Below are 21542 nucleotides of genomic sequence, written 5' to 3' on the forward strand. Positions count from 1 at the left end.
AACCTCCATATAGGCAAGCTCATCTTGTAAGATAACAATAAAAACCAAGATTTGACAAGACTAATTTGTCTCAGCCTAAAGTATTGTTTATACAGGGCAAGATGTCTAAATATCCATGTTCTCTTATTGCTATAACATGACATATTTTCAGTAAGTTATTTGTTAACACTTATTGGGGGGGGGGGGGGGGGGAGCAAAAATAACCATCTATCAAGGATTTGGTGGCATTAGACCAAACTTCTTTAAAGCTTAACCTAAGCCTCAAAACATACCATTTTGGGGGACAAAGCTCTCATCTGTGGCATACTGGGATCCACACAGCTCATGTGAAGACCCCTCAGCTTCCTCCAGTGTTCTGGAGATCAGATACCCTAGAGAAACGCTTGCATGCAACATTTCAGACCTCAATATCCTCCGTGCATCAGGGCTATAATAACTTTGGGGACCTGTCTACATAACCTCTAATTACTGTTAATAGTATGAACTTGTTAAGTAGTCTATATGTAACTTTGTCTGTATGTATCCAAAACAACAAGAACAGTCAGCAGATTCTCTGAGGGGTTCTTGGTGCTGGCTCAATGCCTGTTGTTTCACTAATGGGAACTTAAAAGCTGACCTTTGACCGGAAAGGCTTGGTAAGGAGGTGGCTTGGACAGGCAGAGGCAGTTTTTCCTACAGCTTGGGGGATGGTGTCAAAGTGGGAAGAATGGGAAGTTGTGAGCAACAAGACTAAAAAGCCAGACTGAAAACAGAAGAACTGAAAACAGAAGAGGAGTTTTTAAAAGGACTGGCAGAAAGTAGAATGTGGACAGAGAGGAAGTGTTGTCTTGGGGGGGAAAGATGGACAGACTGCTGGGGTGAAGACTCAGTGCCCCTTGCTACCAGGCTAAGCAACCAGGATCACAGTGTTAGACATCAAATGTTAGTAAGACAACAAATTATTCAACAATCTGTCTTTCCTTGGGTTTATTTTGGAAGTAAGGAATGCAATGGTGAAGTCGGAATCTCTGTAAAGAACAAAAATTAAACAAACCAACCAAATCCCAGTCTGGTAGTTTACGTATAATTACATCCCTCAAACAGATGTGCACCAAAAGGCTCGGCTTCTGACTGAAATCCTGGCAACACGGGGTTTGAAGGGACAGACAGAATATCAAAGAGCTTAGGGCAGGCATTTTAAGCCCAGAGCTGCACGGTGGGCTGCAGTTTTCAGGACGAAGTGTCACAGGGAGTTTCTGTACCGGGATAGAAACGTTTACGGGCTCACTAGTGATTAGGAGAAAACTCCAGGAACAAACTCGCCAACAAAGTTTTCAAGCTGATAAGTAGGTATTCTTTATTGCAGCGCCGGGAGACAGGGGGGACAGCTCCTCCTAACATGTATCCCCATATGGCTGCACAGGCCATCCTTATATAGTCCCTGGGCATACATACATATTCATGAGGCTACACATGAATTACATCATTTTCCAGAAAGTTTCCCGCATGCATACAAAAATGTGATGGTTGTCTTTGAGGGTCGTTTACTTCTCCCAACAATCTTCATAACTTCTGGCAGTCTTTGAAGCACCAGCTTAATTAACATTACAGACATAGAAACCATCCTGTCCTCCTACTTACCAGTTAGTTTAACTGCTCCCATCCTGGACATCTGCTAGTCCCGGATATTCCCCAGGAGATGTTTACACCAGCTTAATGGGTTCATTGCCACCACAAACATAGCAATCATCCTGTCCTTCTACTTATCAGTTAGTTTATCTGTGCCCACCCCGGACATCTGCTAGTCCCAGATACTCCCCATCCCAGGTCCTGTTTTTCTATTCTGCTTTTCTTACACTTTTTGTACTAAGGTCCTAAGGACCTAAAACTATGTCAGCTACCTTCAAGCACCGCAGTTATTTTCCATTACAAACCCATCAAACTTCAGGTTACTTAGAACTGATCACGTTTTGTGCTTTTGTGCCTCCTCGTCTCACTAGCAAGGAAAGTCAACCGGAATCGCCTCAGATTCGAGACAATCAGAAGGTGCCAGCAGAGAGGGACCGCCCCGCTCCCCGCCGCAGCCTCCCCAGCTGCTCCGTTGTCCATGAGGAGGGGAGGGGAGGGGAGGGAAGCGCCTCGGTCACCCACAGAGCCGCACACAACCGCTTGGATGACGGATCACTCCCGACCACTGCCCTACCAGCCTCCGCCTCCCCTCACGGCCCTCACTGCGCCTGCGCGGGGAGGCGGGGCTTGTGCCCCACCCCACCGCCGGCGGAGGGCGGGGCGGGCAGGGCGCGCGTGCGCAGGTGCGGTTGTTAGTGCCGGGGCGGGGCTGAGGCGGGCCGGGCCGGGCTGGGCCGGGCCGGGCGGCGGTGGCTCCTCCGCTTTCTTCCCGGCCCGCCCGTTCGGCGCTGCCGGGCTGCGAGTCTCCGCTCACCAGCACCGGCCCCGGAAGAGAAGGAGTGTTCGGGGCCTCGTCGCTCCCGAGATGTCGCAGAGTGCCATGGCCGAGACCTACGGTAGGAACTGAGGGGCGGGGTGGGCTGGGGTGACCCTCCTCTTCCTCCTCCCCTCAGCGACGAGCGGGCGCAGGCCGTCATCTCCTGAGGAGTGGGGTGCTGAGCCCGGTCTCGGGCGGATTTCTCTGCCCTGAGTGCTCTCTCCCTTTCTCCCTCCTTCTCTTTGGTGCGCGGGCTGACACGGCAGTGAGCCGTCGGAATGGTCTTGCACGGTGTGGAGGTGTTGACTCGAAATGTAGGCGAGGGAAGTCAACCACTACTTGTTTCGTTGAGTTCAGGGGGAAAGTTGCAGTGCGTGTCCTCCGGGAGAAGCTGCACGTTAGTTGGAGATTGTGTATTTTTGAGGGTCAGGTTAGGATTTCAGTCCAGCTGTCTGAGGTTTGCAAGCATTAAAAAGAGCTGATCATGACAGTGAGTTAGGGCAAATGGATCAGTGAGTACGTTTTTACACCCTGTGTTGGCATGGATGTCTAGCTGCTGAGGCAGAAAACATCCAGGCGAGTAAGTCGGAGTGCAGGTACTGATGGAGTGTTAGTGCCTCACAAAGGAGCCATCAAAGTCCAGAGGAGGCCATGAAGATATTCAGAGGGCTGGAGCACCTCTCCTATGGAGACAAGTTGAGAGAATTTGGCTTGTTCAGCCTGGAGAACAGAAGGCTTGGGGGAGACCTTAGAGCATAAAGGGAGCCTACAAGAAATCCGAAGAGGGCTTTTTGCAAGGGCATGGAGTGACAGGACAGGGTCAAATGGTTTTAAACTGACAGAGGGGAGATTAGATATTACAAAGAAGTTCTTTGCTGTGAGGGTGATGAGCCATTGGCATAGGCTGCCCAGAGAAGCTGTGGCTGCCCCATCCCTGGCAGTATTCAAGGCCAGGTTGAACAGGGCTTTTGCCTGGTCTAGTGAAAGGTGTCCCTGCCTGGGGCAGAGGGGTTGGAACTAGGTGATCGTTAAGGTTGGTCAAAGATAAGTGGGGGGTAGAAAAGGTGTACAGAGCTGGTACTGCTGGCTAGGTGGAGGAGGTGGGAAACAACTGACTAGTATTTGTTTCTCTTCTTCGTAACTTTGCTTGAAACACCTGTTTGCTTGAATCAATTTGTTTTTTTTCCCCTCTCCATAACATGCAGTTCTGAAGTATTTTGGAGTATACAAATGCTGTCATACATATTCAAAGTCCATGTGATTTGTCATTCATATGTCAGACATACTCAAAGTCCATGTGACAGGTTGCTGGGGAGTAAGATCGCTTGAAAAGTGATAAACTTCCTCACTTGTTTTCTAGCTTTTTCTGTTGCAACATCTTGTCTTCAGGATCTGTTCAGACTTTAGAGCTGGACTTGCATCCTCTTGCTTTTAGTGCAGTCTTGAAAATAAATAGTAGTTTGGACAAATCAAAATTGAACACAACTGCTAACTGTGAGGGAGCCTGGCATGGCCACCAGGAATTCTTACTAGTAGGCTAATTGATCTGATTATTTCTGCTGCATATTTGCAATACTGTAGTCATCAGTAACATTAAGTCATCGTCAACATGAAGATGTTTTGTCCCACCAGTCAGTGCTGCAGTGTACAGCAGACACACAGAACTAAGGGGCAAAATGAGGCAAGAGCATGGGGCAGCTCTTGAAATGTGAACACTGGGGTGCTCAGACCCTGCTTCTTTTTATCCATGCTTTCTTGAAAAACGTAAAACTTACATATAGAACACAGAGAGAGGTGCTTTGTAGATACAGATTTGAGTTTGAACTAATTCTTTATGCCCTCAACTCTGATGATCAGACCTGGGATCACTTTGGCAGATGGGCTGGTAGGCAAAAGTACTGACAGTGCTTTTCAGCAGTGCTTCTCTTTTTGATCCTGTAATAATAAGCAGGCCAAATAGATAGGTTGTAGCTTAAGTACGTTTCAACATTTTTTGCTTTGTTCCAGTGATAAAAAATAGTGGTTGTAAGCCTGCTGTTGATGCTTTGTGATTGTTTTGGTGTCCTAGAAAACAAGCCCCTAAAATTGAAGGTTCGCAGTTTTGGGTTATTCCTTTTGTTTGTTTAATTCTTCTTTGATATATTTCTCCTTTGAGTTTCAATGATTGTTCTATTCATATACAAGCTACAAAAATTCTGAGCTAGAATACTTGAGGTTGTTAAGTTTTAGAGTAAATAGAAGAACAAATCCTATTTTATAACATAAAATTTAACAATTGCTATACCACCTCCGACCTTAACAGTAATCAATATCTAATTTTGCAGAGTCCTGTCCACGTATGTAGCATTCGAATTGACAGTTTGAAGTAAAGAGTCTGATGTGATAAAATCATGGCTCTTCTATGCTTCATGAACTCCCAGGGATTTAATGTGCTCCCAGTCCTAACAAAGAGTGGTTTGTTTCTGACCATCTGTTACAGGGACAGTTGAGAATGATAGAAGTATTAGGGCAGTGTCCCCCTGGTGACTGAGATCAGTGGTCACTGTCACCTCAGTGCTGGAATCCCTGTAGCTTCTACCCTTGTAGATGCTTATTCATGAATTGAGTTTTTCTTCTTACCATCTGGATTATGACCCATTCTAATTATGTAACCTCAGTCTTTTTATCCATATGGATAGGCTCAAGAAAGTGATTGGTGGGGTTTGTTGGTTTGGTTGGGGGGTTTGGGGGATTTTTTTTTGGTTGTTTGGTTGGGTTTATTTTATTATTTTTTTGGGGGGTTGCTTTAATGTAATTTTGCTGTCTGATTTTTACATGACTTCAGTTTTTCTGTGAGGTTGCAGCTTGCCTTCCCTTTGAAAGGCAGTATTTTAATTTTTATTTTTTTTTAATACGTTTTTCTCAGTTAATGAGAAACAAAGAGTCTTTCTTCTGGTCTGTCCTTTCCACCTATCTTACTTCATTATCCTCCTCAGTTAATTTACGTGTGTTTCCCTGTTTGCTGGTTTGGGTTTTTTCCCTCCTTGAATTCTTTTCTTTCTGATGTCTGTCTTATTTGAAGCTTTCCTATTCACCCACTTTTCCCACCTATTTTTGTCCCTTATTGTGATTATGATCTCTTCACTTTTTTCAAACCAAGTTCTGTAGCCTCTCACAGCCTTGGCACTAAATTCCTTGTTTGTAATCTGTATTTTCTCTCCTTTAGATCTGTTTCATCAGCTGTGTATCTTCTGTTCTCAGCTTTCTGATCTGTTTATACTTTACAAAGTGCCAAAATCAAAACCAAAACAATCATAAATGGAAGAAAACTCCATGAATTTTGAAACCGAGTTTAGAAAGAACATTATACTGCTGCTTTTTGGGACAGGAGGGTCATTCTTTAAAAGTTTATCATGTAACATTGGGAAAAAGTCTCTTACAGGAAAACTACTTTAAGTTTTCTGAGATGCAGTGGCCTCCCTGTAGATAGGTACCATGTAACAACACATGTATGCTTTCTCCTGCTTCACAGTGCAAAATATGAGTTCTGTTTTATGGTAAGTGTATGCTGACCTAAAAATAGCTTACCCTTAATAGGTAAATGCAAAGCAACCTTTGGATTTTAAACAGTAGGGGGGCAGAAGAAAGGTTGTACTATCTTTGAGTAAACGTGATATGTAAGATTCTAGTCAAATCTCTTCAGTCCATACTGCTCTGTGTTTTCTCCACCAGTATCTGCTTCTGTCAGTCTGGTCACACAAGTTCATCAGTCTGTCATTTTCGGAGAATGTATAGGCTTTCTGTCCATCTAAAAATATCCCTTTTTGGTCTGGGCAATTTGATTCATCCTTCTCATTCCCACCTCCCCTCTCCCCCACCCTTGTCCCTTATCTGACGCTCCCTGCACTTATCATCCTGGCCTTTGGTTTATTTCAAATCTGATTTTATTGCTTAGAGAGCATGGCTCTTTTTGTTTATAAGGAAACAGATCTTTCAAGCATTCATTATGCAGATTAGAATAGAGAAGGCAGGTTTATCTGTGCTACCTGTTATCTTGGTAACACTTATTGCTGGAGAAAGGAGTAAGTGGGGAGAACAGCTCTTTTCTCTCATTTAGAGGAAGCATATGGCAGTAGGAATGCTTCAAAGCAGTCTTCCCTTATGCAGACTTCTGCAAAATAGAAGATGTCTAACTAGTAGAAGACTTTTTCATTACATGAATAAGAGTTTCCAAGGGGTCAGCATTAGTGAATATAAATTCTACTTTTTATCAAAGAGTTCGAAGAAGAACAAACTGAGAGTGAGGATATAATTTGGTCTTTTTTCCCCCCTTCTTTATTAGCAAGCATATAAGAAACAATTCAATCCTCATTACATTTTAAAGACTAAGCTGCTGTTGCTCAGAAGCTGTTCAATTATTCCTTCTGCTGGAATAAACTTCAGTTAAACGAGGAGACTAGATGTCTGGGGGTGGTTTCCACATCATGATCTGATTTTGCTGGTACTTGAGTCAAAGCCCACAATTGTCTCCCTTCTTCTTTACCCTCAACTTCCCCTCCTGTCTCCTAGCCACCCCCCAGACCATGTAGTTTATGTAATTTAGCTGCTGGTACATCTTTGGGATGGAGCCTCAATTTTACACCTTTTCACCTATGATAGAAAGTAAGTTTTGTTCCCTGCACCCCCTACCCAGTTTGGGATCAGGTGATGCATGTAGTTCACAGGGGAGAGTAAGCTGATTTTTCATACTGCCTTATTTGCTTAAACAGCCATGCTATGTTATCTTTCACCTCTTTATGCTTTCTGTAGTGTATGTCTTGTGATCTTTTTGGCACAGAATTCAGTTTTTGTCCTAAATCCTTTCTGTGTAATGATGATCTTATTTACAGGCAAAGTACTTCAACTTTCTGACTTTTTGAATAGCCAGCATGGTAGCAAGCATTTGTAACGTCTGAGTGATGTTGCTTTTCAGCTTTTCCATGAAGGAAGAACAACAGAATTCAAAAGAAAAACTTCTCTAGGGTGACAGGCTTGGCAGCTGACTGGAATGCTGGAGCTCAGAGCTGCTTTGTCAGTCACAAAAAAAAAAGAAAAATAAAAAGGGCTATAAAAATGAAGTAACTTAACTCCTCTGGGATGATTGGGAAGAGGACACCAAAAGGCAAAACTAGAGCAATTAAGCAGTAATGCCGATATTACCATATGAGTTGCATTTGGGAAATTGTGAAGAATGAATATATAAAAGTTTTTCCCAGTGTGAATATACAGTGATGTTACAGTTGGGCTAAAAGAAGCTATCTGTCTTGTCTCATTCAGTTTCTTTGTTTCTCAACTGTTGTACATTTTGAGATACATCTGTACAGTTCAGAGAGAAGATATTTTGTGTCTTAAATCCAGCAATAAGAAGAGGTATAAAAATTAAACTGATGTGGTTCCTGCTATCATGCAGAAAGACATTATAAGAAAGCAATTCCAGAATAACAAAAGGAAAGGTATTCTTCCCGTGCTTATCTGGTAGTACTTTATTATTAACATGCTAGGCTGTGAGCTTAGAAACACATATGGGTATTTGTGACTTTTGGCATTGTCAAATCCGTTTTCTTCCCTTCCTTGCAGTTGATTAAACGTGCAAAGTATTCTGAAGTATTTCCCGAAATGTAGTATCTCGTGCTTGTGGATAAACTGTTAACATAAGTCTAAAAGCCTTTTGCTATGTTGAACAATTTACATAAAATTGGCGTTTAAACTGATAGAATACATTGCACTTGTGAATGTAACTTCAAAGTATCATTTAGTGTATGAGCCTACATGTGTTTGGAAACATTGCTGTCTTCTCTGGTGCAGAAAGGTTTTGAGTTTTTGCTATAATATTTTGATATTACCATTCTTTGGTAGACTAAAACACATTTATCTTACTTTCGTTCTGCAAACAAGTGATTTGTACCTGCAGTTTCAGGTTTCACTGCTGTGTTGCCAGAGGAAAATGCTTTTGGTTTTGGGGTTGTTTTTTTTTTTTTTTTTGTCTACTAAGTAATAGACAGATATTGAATCAAAGTGATTTATTTATAGGAAATATTCCCTTTTAAAGTTGCCTGGTACAATAGAATCTTGATAGGAATTCAGAGTCTGTTATATAGAATATGTTCTCAGTTTAAAGAGATGAATATAAAATCCCAAAATACCACTCTTTGTTTCCGTGCAAAATATAAAGCACCCTAACATAAAACACCTCAGGAAAGTACAGTGCTGTTCTGAAGCTATTCCAGATCAGTCTCTGACAGTGACACCATTGTCTCAATTGCCCACTGGTCTGCAGCTTGTCTGCACAGGGCAGAGCAGTGTGCTAAATGTTCAGCACGACTCTGAGGGTTGCACAAGTATGGCTTCATCAACCACATTTAACCAGTGCCTACAGTTACAGAGCGAATTAGTATAGGAGTAGAGTTTGGCTTTTATTCTTTCTCTTGGTTTAGTTTGATATTAATTGTTTCACTACAGTCAGTTATCTGATACTTGGGGGGGGGAGGAAGAAGGTGGATTTGAAATTTGTAGTTGTTTTCAACAAGAAAAACTGCCAAACAGCATTCACCAGATAAAGCTGGTTCTCCTCTGTAACTGGATTTCAGATTTGGTTTTGGGAAAAACTGCAGAGACCAGAAGCAGGTTATTTTAATTGTGATTATGTCTCACATTTTGAGGAACTCTGCAAGTGGTAAAACCAGTGAGATTACACACACCCACAGTAGTTTAAATATACAAAAAGGTACACAAGGCAGCTAACTAGTGATATTTGGTACATAAAAAGAGAAACTTGGTTTTCAGAGATGATTTTTTTTTTTCTCTTAACCTAACACTTTGAGGCTATGTATCTACATTTCATATTAACAGTGAAGTTTGGTTAGAATGAAGTGTTTCTCAGCTTCAGCCTGTTTTGCAGTTGAGATTACATGAAGGGCCCTTCTTTAGAGGAGATAACACACACAATTTTCACAACCTGAAGCAAAAACCTTCTTGTAATTTATTTTTTTCATCCAGAAAGCATGAGCAGCTGGGTGGAGGCGTGAAGAGTGAGAGCAGTTTGGAACAGAATGTCTTAAGCGTGTAAATGGTCATATTTGTGAGCAAGAAACAGCAGTCTCTTTCTGAGAAGGGTAGAATACAGATTCTGTGCCAAGCATGTTACAACATTCGAAACAAGAAAAATCATGCAAAGGTAAAATGTAAAAAAATCAAAGATCCTTAGTAAAACACTACCTCATTTTAAATATGAGTAAAATTTGGAAGACAGGTGAAGACAATGGGTAGCAGACATTCACAGGAGTAATAGCCCTCTGTTTTACCATTGACTTTTCACCAATGGAAGTTTTCTTACCATGTGAGAAACTTGCTTGTTGCCTTTACCATTGCTAGGGAGCATTTATGGTGTACCATAAGAATCCCTGCATGAAATGGAATGAGCATGTAGTTTCATGTGCATATTAAAGTCCATTTGTAAAACTAAAGACTCAAAACAAGGTTGTGATAGAGTAACATGTCAGTGCTTTGAGTTGCTTAGCATAGTCTTCATTCTGTTTTTTATTCTGCCATCCTCTGGGCCAATATCTGTGTAACCATTTGGCAGCTGTGAACACTGTTAATGAAATTAATGGTAAGTTTTTATCTTTGTTGATATTTCAAACGTACTCATTTTCATTGAATGCTTACCTAATGTCTTCTGGAAACCCACTATGTTTGTAAGAGAAAATGTGCAATAAATTGTAAAGATGGCTGTAAAACAAGCTGCTGTTGGTAAACAAATAAGTAGTGAATCTTGCACCAACTATTACCTCTATATTAGGGGAAGCAATTATAAACTTTCTAATCACAGTTTATCAGTGTGTATGTTTCAGAGTGCTAAGACAAGGAAGCTTTCTTCAGTCTGTAACTAAACTGAAAGCAGATCTGGGAAGGTAGGATTAAAGCATTATATGTAACTGTTAAAACAATACCAGTGACCATAAATCTTGAATTTATTTAAAAAAAAAAACAAAACAAAACCAAACCTATTTATTGCTAATAAACACTGATGTAAATGGCTCAATAAGCAGGTAAAATGGCAAAGTACCTGTATCTTAATTTACCATGTGGAGGAAATGGAAAAGCAGGCGTCCCAGAGTAAAAATATTCCTTGTCTGTACATTTGTAGAAAAATACTGTAGTTATGCAGCTTTATGAGTATTAAGTGGTTAATATAGGGAAGCTCAAATTAATGTGAATAAAATAAATTTTAAAAATAAAAACCATACAGATTTTAAGAAATGACATCTTTATATAGGGCATTTGTACTGACTATAGTTAATCTTTTATATGCTCTTAAACCAGATTGTGGAATACAAGCCAGCCATATACCTGTGATTTGGCCTGTTTTAACTGAACTCAAATTCAGCCGTTTCAGTCTCTTCCTGTCATTCTTTTAACTCTATGAACAAATGACATTCTTAGCTCTTACTTTGTAATATCACTATTGAACACACTGGTTATTCTTCAGATTTAATGCTGTTTTGTTAATTTTGTCATCTATTCCCTTCTTTTTGGAATAACAAATAATAGAGAATAGCCAGCTTGTGTATTTGGTGTGTACTGAAATTCAGCAATTTTTTTTTTTTTTGTCTTTCCATCTTCAGATTTCCTGTTTAAGTTCTTGGTCATAGGAAATGCTGGAACTGGAAAATCCTGCTTACTACACCAATTTATTGAAAAGAAATGTAAGTATATGTGAGCATGGTGAGACTTCTCCATTGCTTTGTACCAGAGATGAAGGCTCTGCCTACATGAGTATCTATTCTTTGTATGGAAGTTCCTGTAATTCTTTTAGTTGTATAGGTGAAGATTTTGACTGAGAATTATGTTCACAACTGTGCTGTAATCTTTATTGCTGTCTCTAATCAGAAGTCTGATACTGAACAGTGTTTCCTCTTACTCTTACTTTCAATGTTGATGAAAATATAGACTTATTTTTTGTGCTATTTCTGTCTTGCAGCTATAAGCTTCCCTAGGTATATAGTGGAGACTTGGCTCTTCTAGAAAAAATACTAAGCAGGTGAAAGAGAAGTTGAATTGTTTGAGTAGATTTAGAAAGTCTGCAGTCTCTCTCTAAATAAATAGATTTTTTTTTTTTTGTTCTTTGTTAAGGGCTGTGTTTTATGATAAATACTGGTAAAGAGACTCCGTTGTAAATGTTACTTAGATATGAATGGCTGATACAAAAGAATATTTCATATTGGGTAGTGCATTTAGCATCGTGATTAAAGAAAAATAATACGCATTTTTAGAAAACTTGGTAAATCAAAGGTGACTGTTATCTTTTGCAACCAAATGGTAATTCACCCTGTCTCTTGATGAGTAGCTCTAGGATAAGAATGTGTAATCACTAAAGAACATGGCATGATGCTATGATTGATCTTGAACTGGGAATCTGTGAGAGCAACAGTGTACGTACAGCAAGTATCTTAACTTTGTGCTTTAAAGAAGTAGCTCTTACTTATTCATGGGAAGACTGTGCCCTTGTATGTTCTGCCATTCCAAGAATTTTAATTTTAAATGGCACTGAAATATCAAAAAACACAGATGGGGGAAAAAGAAGTGTACAGAAGTTAAATTGCCATTTATTAATGTGACCTAGGAATGGTTTGATTAAGGCAGCCCTTTCTAGCAGTAATTTTGAATTGAATAAACTGTTCAAAATTGTAAATGTTTCTGCATGGTGGCATTAGACTTCTAAATGGCACTGAATTTGGTGGCTTGGGAAGTAGTTTGTGATCAGAGCACTGAGGATTTTTGATTATACCTCAATTGGATTATGTAAAACCTATTTATTTGCTGTAAATAAATCTGGCTTTCTTTTTCTTTTTTTTTCTTTTTCTGTTTTTGTAGTCAAGGATGACTCAAATCATACTATAGGAGTGGAATTTGGTTCAAAGATCATAAATGTTGGTGGTAAATATGTAAAATTGCAGATATGGGATACAGCAGGACAAGAGAGATTCAGGTACCCATTTCAATCATTTTATTAAGTGTTTGTTAGTAAATTGTTGCTGTTGGTATTGTGTATTATTTATGCCTACTTATAAGTAGGCATAGTTTCTTGGTCAGTGGAATTGTTTTGTCTGCTTTCATATTATTTACTAGGCCAGATCTTCCAACTTGGATACAGCGGCATAAATCCATTGACTTCTGTAAAGCAGTGTTGTCTTGCAGATCTGAGGTTCTGCCCTTTCTTTCCTTGAGTATTTTCTGTGATAGTTAAGGTATATAAATAGAATATGGGGCTAAAAGCTTGTTCACCAGCCAAGCTCAGCACAGAACTGTGTGTGCTTAACTCTTGTGTTTAGAAGGCTTTCTTCTGGTGGGAATAAGTTAATGCCAGGAAGTTGTAAACTGTTTAAAATCTGCATGAGAACAAATGCATAGTGTAATACTATTTTATTAGAAGGAAGAAAGTCAGTTGTCAAGATAATGTGGCTAAATACATTTCTATCAAGACTGAAATATTTTGCATTGCTTTTTCTTTAAGAAACTTATTTGTCAGCTGAGATCTACCAATGTACTTTTAGTGCTGGTTTTTGAATGTCCTACATCTGAGGAATAGGTCTAACTCAGGAAGATCTGATGCATTCCTCAGTACATTCACCATTGGATAGGACATCAGTTTTCATATTTTTGGGGTGTGGGTGGGACATTTCTTTGGGGGGGGGGGGCAGTGGTTATCAAAGGTGAGCGTGGTGGTGGAAGTCTGAGTAATGGGCAGCAATTCAAGTTAATGTCCTCTATTAGACAAGTTCTCTAGAGACATCTATGGCTGGGTGAAGCTGGGCAGTGCTATATAGTCTCCATTAACGAGATCTCTTTGGTGTATTGGCCAAATATCCTGGGATTCTGAGGAGCTTGGAGGTGCCCTGTACTTTCAAAAGCTTGCACAAATTCTGCTCTTTCAAGTTGTCCTGCTTTCAGCTGCTTTCTTCCCAGTAGCTGCTGCGGTGCTGTGTTTTGCTTTGGTCTGAGAACAATGCTGATAACACCAATGTTTTAGTTGTTGCTAAGTAGCACTTACCCTGATCAAAGACTACTCAGTTTCTCATGGTCTGCCAGTGAGGAGGGGCAAAATGAGCAGAACAGCTGAACCAAACTAGTTTAAAGTAGTCAGGGGCTTGCAGGTATTCTACCCCCCTCCCTGTTTCTTTTTATAATGTATATAACTGTTTTCTTTTTAAGGCTGGTTACACCTCTATGTACTTAGCAGGTTTTATTATTTCTTAGGCCGCCTTTTGAAGGATGCTTTGTTTTGCTTTCCTTGCCTTTTCCTCTTCAACTTAATGAGTCTTAAGTTGTTCAATCACAGCTACTTTACCCATTCTCTCCTCACTGCTGAGAGTTCAAACACAAATTAATTACACTAGTTTTATGCCACATATAGTACCATCAGCTCCCAGTTCTGTATCAGGATACTTAGTATGATAATGTGTAGCTTCAGGAGCACACAGGTCATAATGGACTTTGAGAATCCCTGCACAGCTATATTTAGTGAAAGTGCTTGTTGTAAGTAGTCTGCTGCTGCACAGCTGATGTTTTCTAAAAAAAACCATTTTATTTAAACTATGTAAATGAGAAATGTTTCATAATACAGATTGCATTATATGAACCCAGATTTGAAACAATTAAGTTATTATGGAAATGTACATCTGTAATTCTGTTTCAGGTCTGTAACAAGGAGTTACTATAGAGGAGCTGCAGGTGCTTTGCTTGTCTATGATATAACCAGGTAAGAAAGGTAGCAACTGTTCTTGCTTATAGACTACCAGATACTATTAATGCATAATGATTCCTCCCCAGTTGTGTGGTTGTATAACAGCAGGAAGAAAAGAAATATAAAAACTATCTCTGGTTTAGTGCATATTTAAGTTTTGGAGCTTGCTTATATGAGATATTGTGAATGTCATAAATGTAAACAGCCTCGAAGGGTTAGACAAATAACTGGGAATTGGCCCATCAGTAGCTGGTCTGATCATGGTGGACTACCTGCAACCACTGGCTCAAGAAGCCTTGCAACAGAGCCTAAGAGCAGGCTTTGACTACTTTTAACCAAGGTGGTACACCATTTATTAGTAGCTGTTGGCATAACAGGTCATTCTCTGGAGAAGCTAGCTTTTCTTACACATTTCTTAACTGTAGTCCAAAATTCTGTTCACTTCTGCAGTTTTTGATATTTTAATAGAGGCAGCCGGTAGAATATGTTACACGTTGCCAATATTTTTCCTGGCCACTGTAGACTGATATTTGGCAGATAAGTTTTGTGTCCGTTAATGGTGATTCACTAGATCTGTTGCTTTTTTTTTGTTTGTTTGTCCTATGAGTGGACTGTTCTCTTCTGAACAGTCTTTGAAATCTGTGGTATGTGCTTAAGGTCAGTGGACTCATCTGTCAGTCTTACTGCTTGAAAGCTTTATCTGTGACCACCACTACAATGGCTAATGGTGTGTGCAGGGTAACTGCCTGGTATATTACTGGTCTTGTCACAGATGTGAAAGTTCAGGCATGCAATTCTACACAAGCATAGTAAATCCTTACGGTCCCACCTGAAACTTAAATATCCATTGAATTCCATGATAAACAATAATTCATTCTCTTATCCCAAGATTTCATGCACAAAAGGCTGAAACTAGGTTGGTGCTTAAAATCATAGCTTTTTACAGTAACTGGGTATTTAATAATTATATGTATTGATTTCTATATTCTGGTTGATTTAATTTTGCTTTTTAAAAACTAAATTTTTAAATAGTTTCATGAAGGAACTTGTTACTCTTCCCAGTTCATAGCTGACATATTGAGCTGTGTAGGTGACTTGCCTGACTAGCAGCAATTTGTTGTTTGCCACAAACACAGGTTTGCCTTCCTGAGTTTTAGTGAAATGTGAGTTTGCTAGTGATCTGTTCACAAGGAATGAGCATGTTCTAATAAAGGGTGGTATTTTCTACATAGCCGTGAAACCTACAATGCCCTTACTAATTGGTTGACGGATGCAAGAATGTTAGCAAGTCAAAATATTGTGATAATACTGTGCGGAAACAAAAAGGATCTTGATGCAGATCGTGAAGTTACTTTTTTAGAAGCATCCCGGTTTGCACAAGAAAATGGTAAGTAGTACAAAATCTTCATGTAGCATTCAAAGACACATAATAATTAAAATTATATATTCTATGTAATATATACAAAATATAGAATTATATATTATTAAAATTATTTATACATATGTACAGTTAGGTAGGACATTGCCTACTGTACCTAGTCAAATTTCTACAGAAAGTTCTGTCAGTATATGAGGTATAGAGAGAAGAAAGTGCCTGCAATGAAAACCACATGTACTATTTAAGTCTCATTACCAGTGACTCTTCCTGTTGCAGCTTAAAGAATACCTTCTGTGTGGAGATATACTCCTTAGGGAATGTAGTACAACTTCAGGTATTACCTTGCCTCTATAGGGCTGAAGAGAAAAAGAAGAGTGCAATTTCCTAGTTTTCAGCACCGTACAGGTTGTATAGATCATAGACAAGTTTGGATAGGGTGTATTGCAGTTGGAAGCAATGAGTTTTACTCATGGGAAACTGACTTCAGTGCATGGCATGGCTCCGGAGGACTGTTACCTGATCTGTAGTATTCAGAATTTCCAGTCTGAGGATACATTTGTATGGCAGCTAAAGCCAGTGTCAGTCTGAGCTGCTGTGCTGCAGTCCTGCCATAAGTAAAATCTGGATTTTCTATTATAAATCTATTACAAATAGTCTTTTCCATGAACTGTGGCTGCTGGCTGTCCTTTTGCATATTACTTTTTATATGAATGGGAAACTATATGAAGTTGGTTGCATTCGCTGTTTTGCAGGCACAGCCCAAGTTATCGTTGAATTCCAGCTTTCTAGGGTTATTGTATAAATTTCAGAGGAAGTTTCATGTGGTTTTGCCCTCAAAAACTGATTTTTTCCAGACCATACTATTTGACAGTAGTTCTCCTTAAAAAACCTTTTATTGTTCCTAGCTTTTATGCACTGAATTAGTATATCAGGTATATATTGTTATATCCAGACTTGTTTTGAGATTGTTTTTCTGATGTCAAATGCAGAGCTGATGTTCTTAGAAACGAGTGCGCTAACAGGAGAAAATGTTGAAGAGGCCTTTGTACAATGTGCAAGAAAAATACTCAATAAAATTGAATCAGGTAAAATGAGGTTTTATTTATTTTTTATTATTTTAATTGAAAACTGAAAACAGCTGTGGAAATGCCATCATTCAAAGTCCTCTAATAGAATTAATCCAAAGAGCCAACATTTTGTTGTGGTAAAATAACCCAGTTGTCTTATAGCTGCTTCTCATATGTTTTCATAGAAATGGATGTCCAAGACATCTAAGAGGGAGGAGGTATGTAAGTTATGGATGTTTTTACAGTGTTTACCTTAAGTCAGCTTTGAGTGTAGGCGGCGCATTCTGTGGATTGCAATGTCCCTACAAATATCAAGCCTGACATTAGACAGATTTAGCAATGCAGGACAAAAACCTAGGATCAGGGCAGACGTAACTTTTAATTCTGCTTCTCATATGTAGCAGGAAATACAGCCAAGAGAATTTGAACAGTAATACTAAAGATTTCAGGAGTGTTTCCTAGCAACTGTTTCTCTGAAGTGACCTTCCTGCCCCTCCGTTGAAACCATTTTTACATTTGCAGAACTGAAATAGACCAAAAGCTTCACAACACAAGTGGGCAGGTTTCTATTGGAGACAGGCTTCTAAGTGTTAGGTGTCATTTCAGCTAGTTTGCATTCCGGTTTTCCTCTCTTCTAGCTGTTTGATATCTTTAAAGTTTTAAGTATCAGCTCCACTGAAAAGTTTGTCTCAGACTCTAATTACCTATTTTGAGTGCCAAACACAAATTTTTAGATTAAAGGAGTATGGTCTTTTCATAGGAATTTCCTGATTACTGCATCAAATCAATGCAAAACAGCAAATTTCATCTTAAACACACAAAACCCCCAAACTGAAAAGCCAAGTATAGCTAGTTTCTCTTAATACTGTAGTTCCATGGCTGATTAAAGAGGCATTACCACAAGAGAAGTAAGTCATGCTTTCTGTGAGCTGTTCCTGTTTTCTTTGTGCCAGTACAGAAGCACTGAACCATGGAAAAATCGAGACTGGAATGAAGCTATGGAGGTCTCTAGTCCAGCCTCCTGTTTAAAGCACATTCAGGTTCGGAGTGAGAGCTCTGTGTATGTAGTTGCTGAATTTCACACGTTCCTGCTGGCCTGTTCCTCAAGCTCAACCAAGGTCTTTTCTGAATGGCAGCTCTATCCTCGAGCTGTCAAATTACCCCTCAACGTGGTGTCATTTACTAACTTACAAAGGGGTCACAAGTGTGTAATGAACCTAAATAAGTCTTCAGAACTATTCAGAGGGATTTTTGTATTGAATTTTTATTTAAAGTAAATGTTTCTAATCTTGGTAAGTCCACCCTACAGCCGTAAGAACATTTCTGAAGGCATAGGCTATAGAGAAGGCAGAAATGGATACTAGAAGTAGGGAGGATTGAGATCTTTTCTCTGGGGGCAGTGCTTTTCTGTTTGGCTTGGTATCTACAATGCTGCTTCCTTTGCATATTAGTCTCTGAAAAAAAGGTGGGTTTTAATAGTGTTTGCAGAAAACACTTTGGACGTTTCTTTTGTTAGAAGCACTTAGTGCAAATACATTTCTTTGTTGCAGCCTGACTTGGAGACATATTGATTTGTCATTATGATTAAGGACACATGGTTAAAATTACAAGAGAAAATGACGCGAGTTTGGGATTGCCTAAAAGTAAACAGAGTTGCAATAGATCTCTCCGTAGCTAGAGTAGAATATAGATACTCTTTTCTAATGTTGTCAGTTAAATTGGAATGTATTATTTGCACATGATCCATCTTCTTGTGACCATTTTGTTTCTCATCAGGAGAACTGGATCCAGAAAGAATGGGCTCAGGTATTCAGTATGGAGATGCTGCCTTGAGACAGTTGAGATCACCACGTAGAGCCCAAGCACAAAGTGCTCAAGAATGTGGGTGTTAAAGAAATGAAACATAAAATCCCAAATACTTACTTTAGATACAGAAGGTAAGGTTACAGACATTTCAAGGTGTTGGGTAAATTACCATACTTCATAAATATGCTGTATCGAGTGCTTGGCTTTTTCAGGGTTAGCCTGGAAAGTAACATAGAATCTAGTAAAATAGTGCACAGTAGAATGGATTCTTTTGTTTATACTTTGATTTTTTTTCTTCTATCATCTGCCCACTACAGCAAGACTGGTGCTGAAGTATTATATATACTGAAGTATTTCTTGTGTTTGCTTACTTTGAGTAGTGTTGTGGAATACATTTTAAAATTCTGCATTGCTGAAATGCATTATAGCCGTCATGGTTACCTCATGCACTGTAGAGAAGGTGAATTATTTCTGGTGTATCATGGACAAATACTACTAGAAATAAGAATTCACAAAAGGTATGGTGCATTATTTGGTCATGGTTTAAGGCCAGCCACGCAGCCTCTCTCTCACTCCCCCATTTCCTCCCCCTGCTCCTGGGGTGATGGGTAGGAGAATCGAAAGAGTGTAACTCCCACAGGTTGAGATAAGAACAGTCCAGTAACTAAGGTATAACACAAATCACTACTGCTACCACCAGTAATAATAATGATAAGGGAAATAACAAGGGGAGAGAATGCAACTGCTCACCACCTGCTGACTGATACCCAGCCCGACCAAGCAGTGATGTAACCCTTCTGGGTAACTGCCCCCTACTGGGCATGATGTGCTGTGGTATGGAATACCTCTTTGGCTAGTTTGGGTCAGGTGTCCTGTCTCTGCTTCCTCCTGGCTTCCATTCCTCCCTGGCAGAGCATGAGTCTAAGAAAGTCCTTGGTCAGAGTAAACATTCTGACCAGCAACTAAAAGCATCGGTGTTATCAGCACTGTTCCCAGGCTGAAAGTCAAAACCACAGCACTGCACCAGTTACTAAGAAGAAGAAAAATGACTGCTACTGCTGAAACCAGGACAATTATCTTGTCTGAAGCTATTACATAGTCTTTTCTCAAAATATGAAATTTAAACTCAAGACTTGAAAATTAAAGGTTATACTAGATTTCAAACTCCCAGTAGCTTTTTCAGTCTTCCTACCCAGAAGCAGCCTGAAGTCATTCTGATTCCTGTCTGCTATGAGCAGAAATGTAAACAAGAGAGTATCAATATTTTCTGCTTAAGCAGTGTTGTCATCTAAAGTAGCTCTTCTGGGGTTGTTGCAGCCTGTGGAATGGGTGTGCAGTTGTCTTCCACAGACATTCCTCAGAGAAGGCGAGGAACAGCTTTTTCCCTTCAGCAGTAGTAGGGGAAGTGACGTAAAAGTCACGGGGGAAGAGACATTAAAGTCACATAACCTACTCCTAAGAACAGCTTGGTAGTTAGTCTTTCTTACAAACAGTTGTCTAAATATTCATGGATTTTACATAACTCTTTGCAGTATGCAAGTGGCTCTTAGGACAGTTCTTTCTCCCTGTGTAGTTAATTATTCTGACATAATCCTTATTTCTCTAACATGAGGACAGTGATATCAAATTAATCAAGTACTGCAGGCACAGATGGTGCATTGTTTTTACTGTATTCATTTTTTCATCAGTTTGAGCATTGCACACAGCAGAAGCTCTACAGAAGGTTAAGCAAGGCAGCATGTGACTCTACATTCTGTTATTTGGTTCTGTGCTATGGGAGATTCTCTCTCAAAGCTCAGAGTTGTAAATAATGGATGGGAATCTTGAACTGCTTTCCTCCCTTAGTTTCTTCCCATAAAATATCCTCTTTCACCTGGGAGACTGCTGAAAAATGGCATTCATTTAGTTGAGCTTTGGTATGGCTCTGCAGAAGTGAATAATTCTTTATCTTATTTTAGAAGCTGAGTTTTTAGAGTGGTCAGATGCAGGTAACTGACAGAGTTTTTGTGTATTTTACAGCTGTCCTTGCAAATGGTGTTTGGAGAAACAACAGCTTGAAGGCTATGCGGTTTTTAAAAACATCTTTCCACTATCTACAGACAGGGCAGACCACTGCTGACGGAACCGTGTTGTGTGGGACAGGAATATTCATGTGACAGTCAAGTCTGTGAAGCAGACTTGCTAATTTGGTGGACAGTATTAAAACTCATACCTGTATGTAACCATTATCATTATCTATTTTTGTTCTTTCACCTCTAGTTTAAAGCACTGCTTATATCCTGTAAATAATGTAACAGTAAATTTACGAAGCATGGTATACTTACGTATGCTGATAGAATGTTGCACTACAAGCAGTTTAATATTTTATTTTTTTATCATATAAACAGATTTAACCGAGGTAGGCTTTGTCATGTTTGTTTGTTGCACAGTAGTTTATATTTATGACCTGAATTATAAAACCACCGATACTGTCAGTGAGGGGTAGTTGGTTTATTTTTCCTACTCAGCTTGCCACATTCTAACAAGCTGTTGACTGAGTCTCAGCATATGGTTAGGACCCATGATTACATGTACTACTATAGTTGGAAGTTGGAAAAGTCATTTTTGTTGGTCCACATATTCTGTTTTATCACAGTTCTTAAGTAACTTCTGAAGTGCTTCTATCAAACTTCAGAAGTTTAGGAAAAAATACTTGTAAGTCTCTCAAATGGCTGTTGACTGACTTGGATCTTTTTTCTTGGTCCTGATGTTTTGTATAGCACTGGCATCACAAAGATGGAATGTGTATGTGAACAGAACTGTGCATCTTCTGTGTGTGTTGTAATTCCAGGGCAGGGGCAGGGGCATGGGCTTACAGAGAATTATCACAGTAGGAGTTCTCCTAACCTCTGATGACAACAGAGCAATCCATTGTGGAAATATGATCTCTGAATCATACCTGGCGATGTACAAACTGAACCAAAATAGGTGGTTCTAAAGTATCTTGAATGTATGACATTTAAAATACTAATTTCTTTAACATTCATAAAGTACAATTAAGAACTTGGAATTTTAAAATTAGGAACTGTCTGTCTTGCCGGTGCTCTATCCTTAAACTTCATGAGT

The 21542-nt window shown here is 39.5% G+C and overlaps 1 protein-coding gene across 3 annotated transcripts; it reads left to right on the top strand.

Moving 5' to 3' along the window:
• Positions 1-2303: 2303 nt before the first annotated feature.
• Positions 2304-20832, top strand: RAB4A (RAB4A, member RAS oncogene family). 3 transcript variants are annotated; one of them, XM_062641784.1, is made up of 9 exons: positions 2304-2504; positions 10026-10052; positions 11068-11148; positions 12317-12431; positions 14139-14201; positions 15419-15573; positions 16554-16649; positions 18408-18568; positions 20396-20832. In XM_062641784.1, the coding sequence occupies exons 1-8, from the start codon at positions 2474-2476 to the stop codon at positions 18521-18523; spliced, it is 684 nt and encodes a 227-aa protein (XP_062497768.1). In that variant the 5' UTR covers positions 2304-2473; the 3' UTR covers positions 18524-18568; positions 20396-20832. The 3 variants fall into 3 exon arrangements, with proteins under 3 accessions (XP_062497768.1, XP_062497767.1, XP_062497769.1); XM_062641783.1 differs by having other exon boundaries at positions 2306-2504; positions 20457-20832; XM_062641785.1 differs by lacking the exon at positions 10026-10052 and having other exon boundaries at positions 2308-2504; positions 20457-20832.
• Positions 20833-21542: the final 710 nt, after the last annotated feature.

The sequence above is a fragment of the Pezoporus occidentalis genome, unplaced genomic scaffold (genome assembly GCF_034315485.1).
Source record: "Pezoporus occidentalis ecotype Australia unplaced genomic scaffold, CSIRO_AGI_Poc_V1 ctg7, whole genome shotgun sequence".
Classification (NCBI taxonomy): domain Eukaryota; kingdom Metazoa; phylum Chordata; class Aves; order Psittaciformes; family Psittacidae; genus Pezoporus; species Pezoporus occidentalis.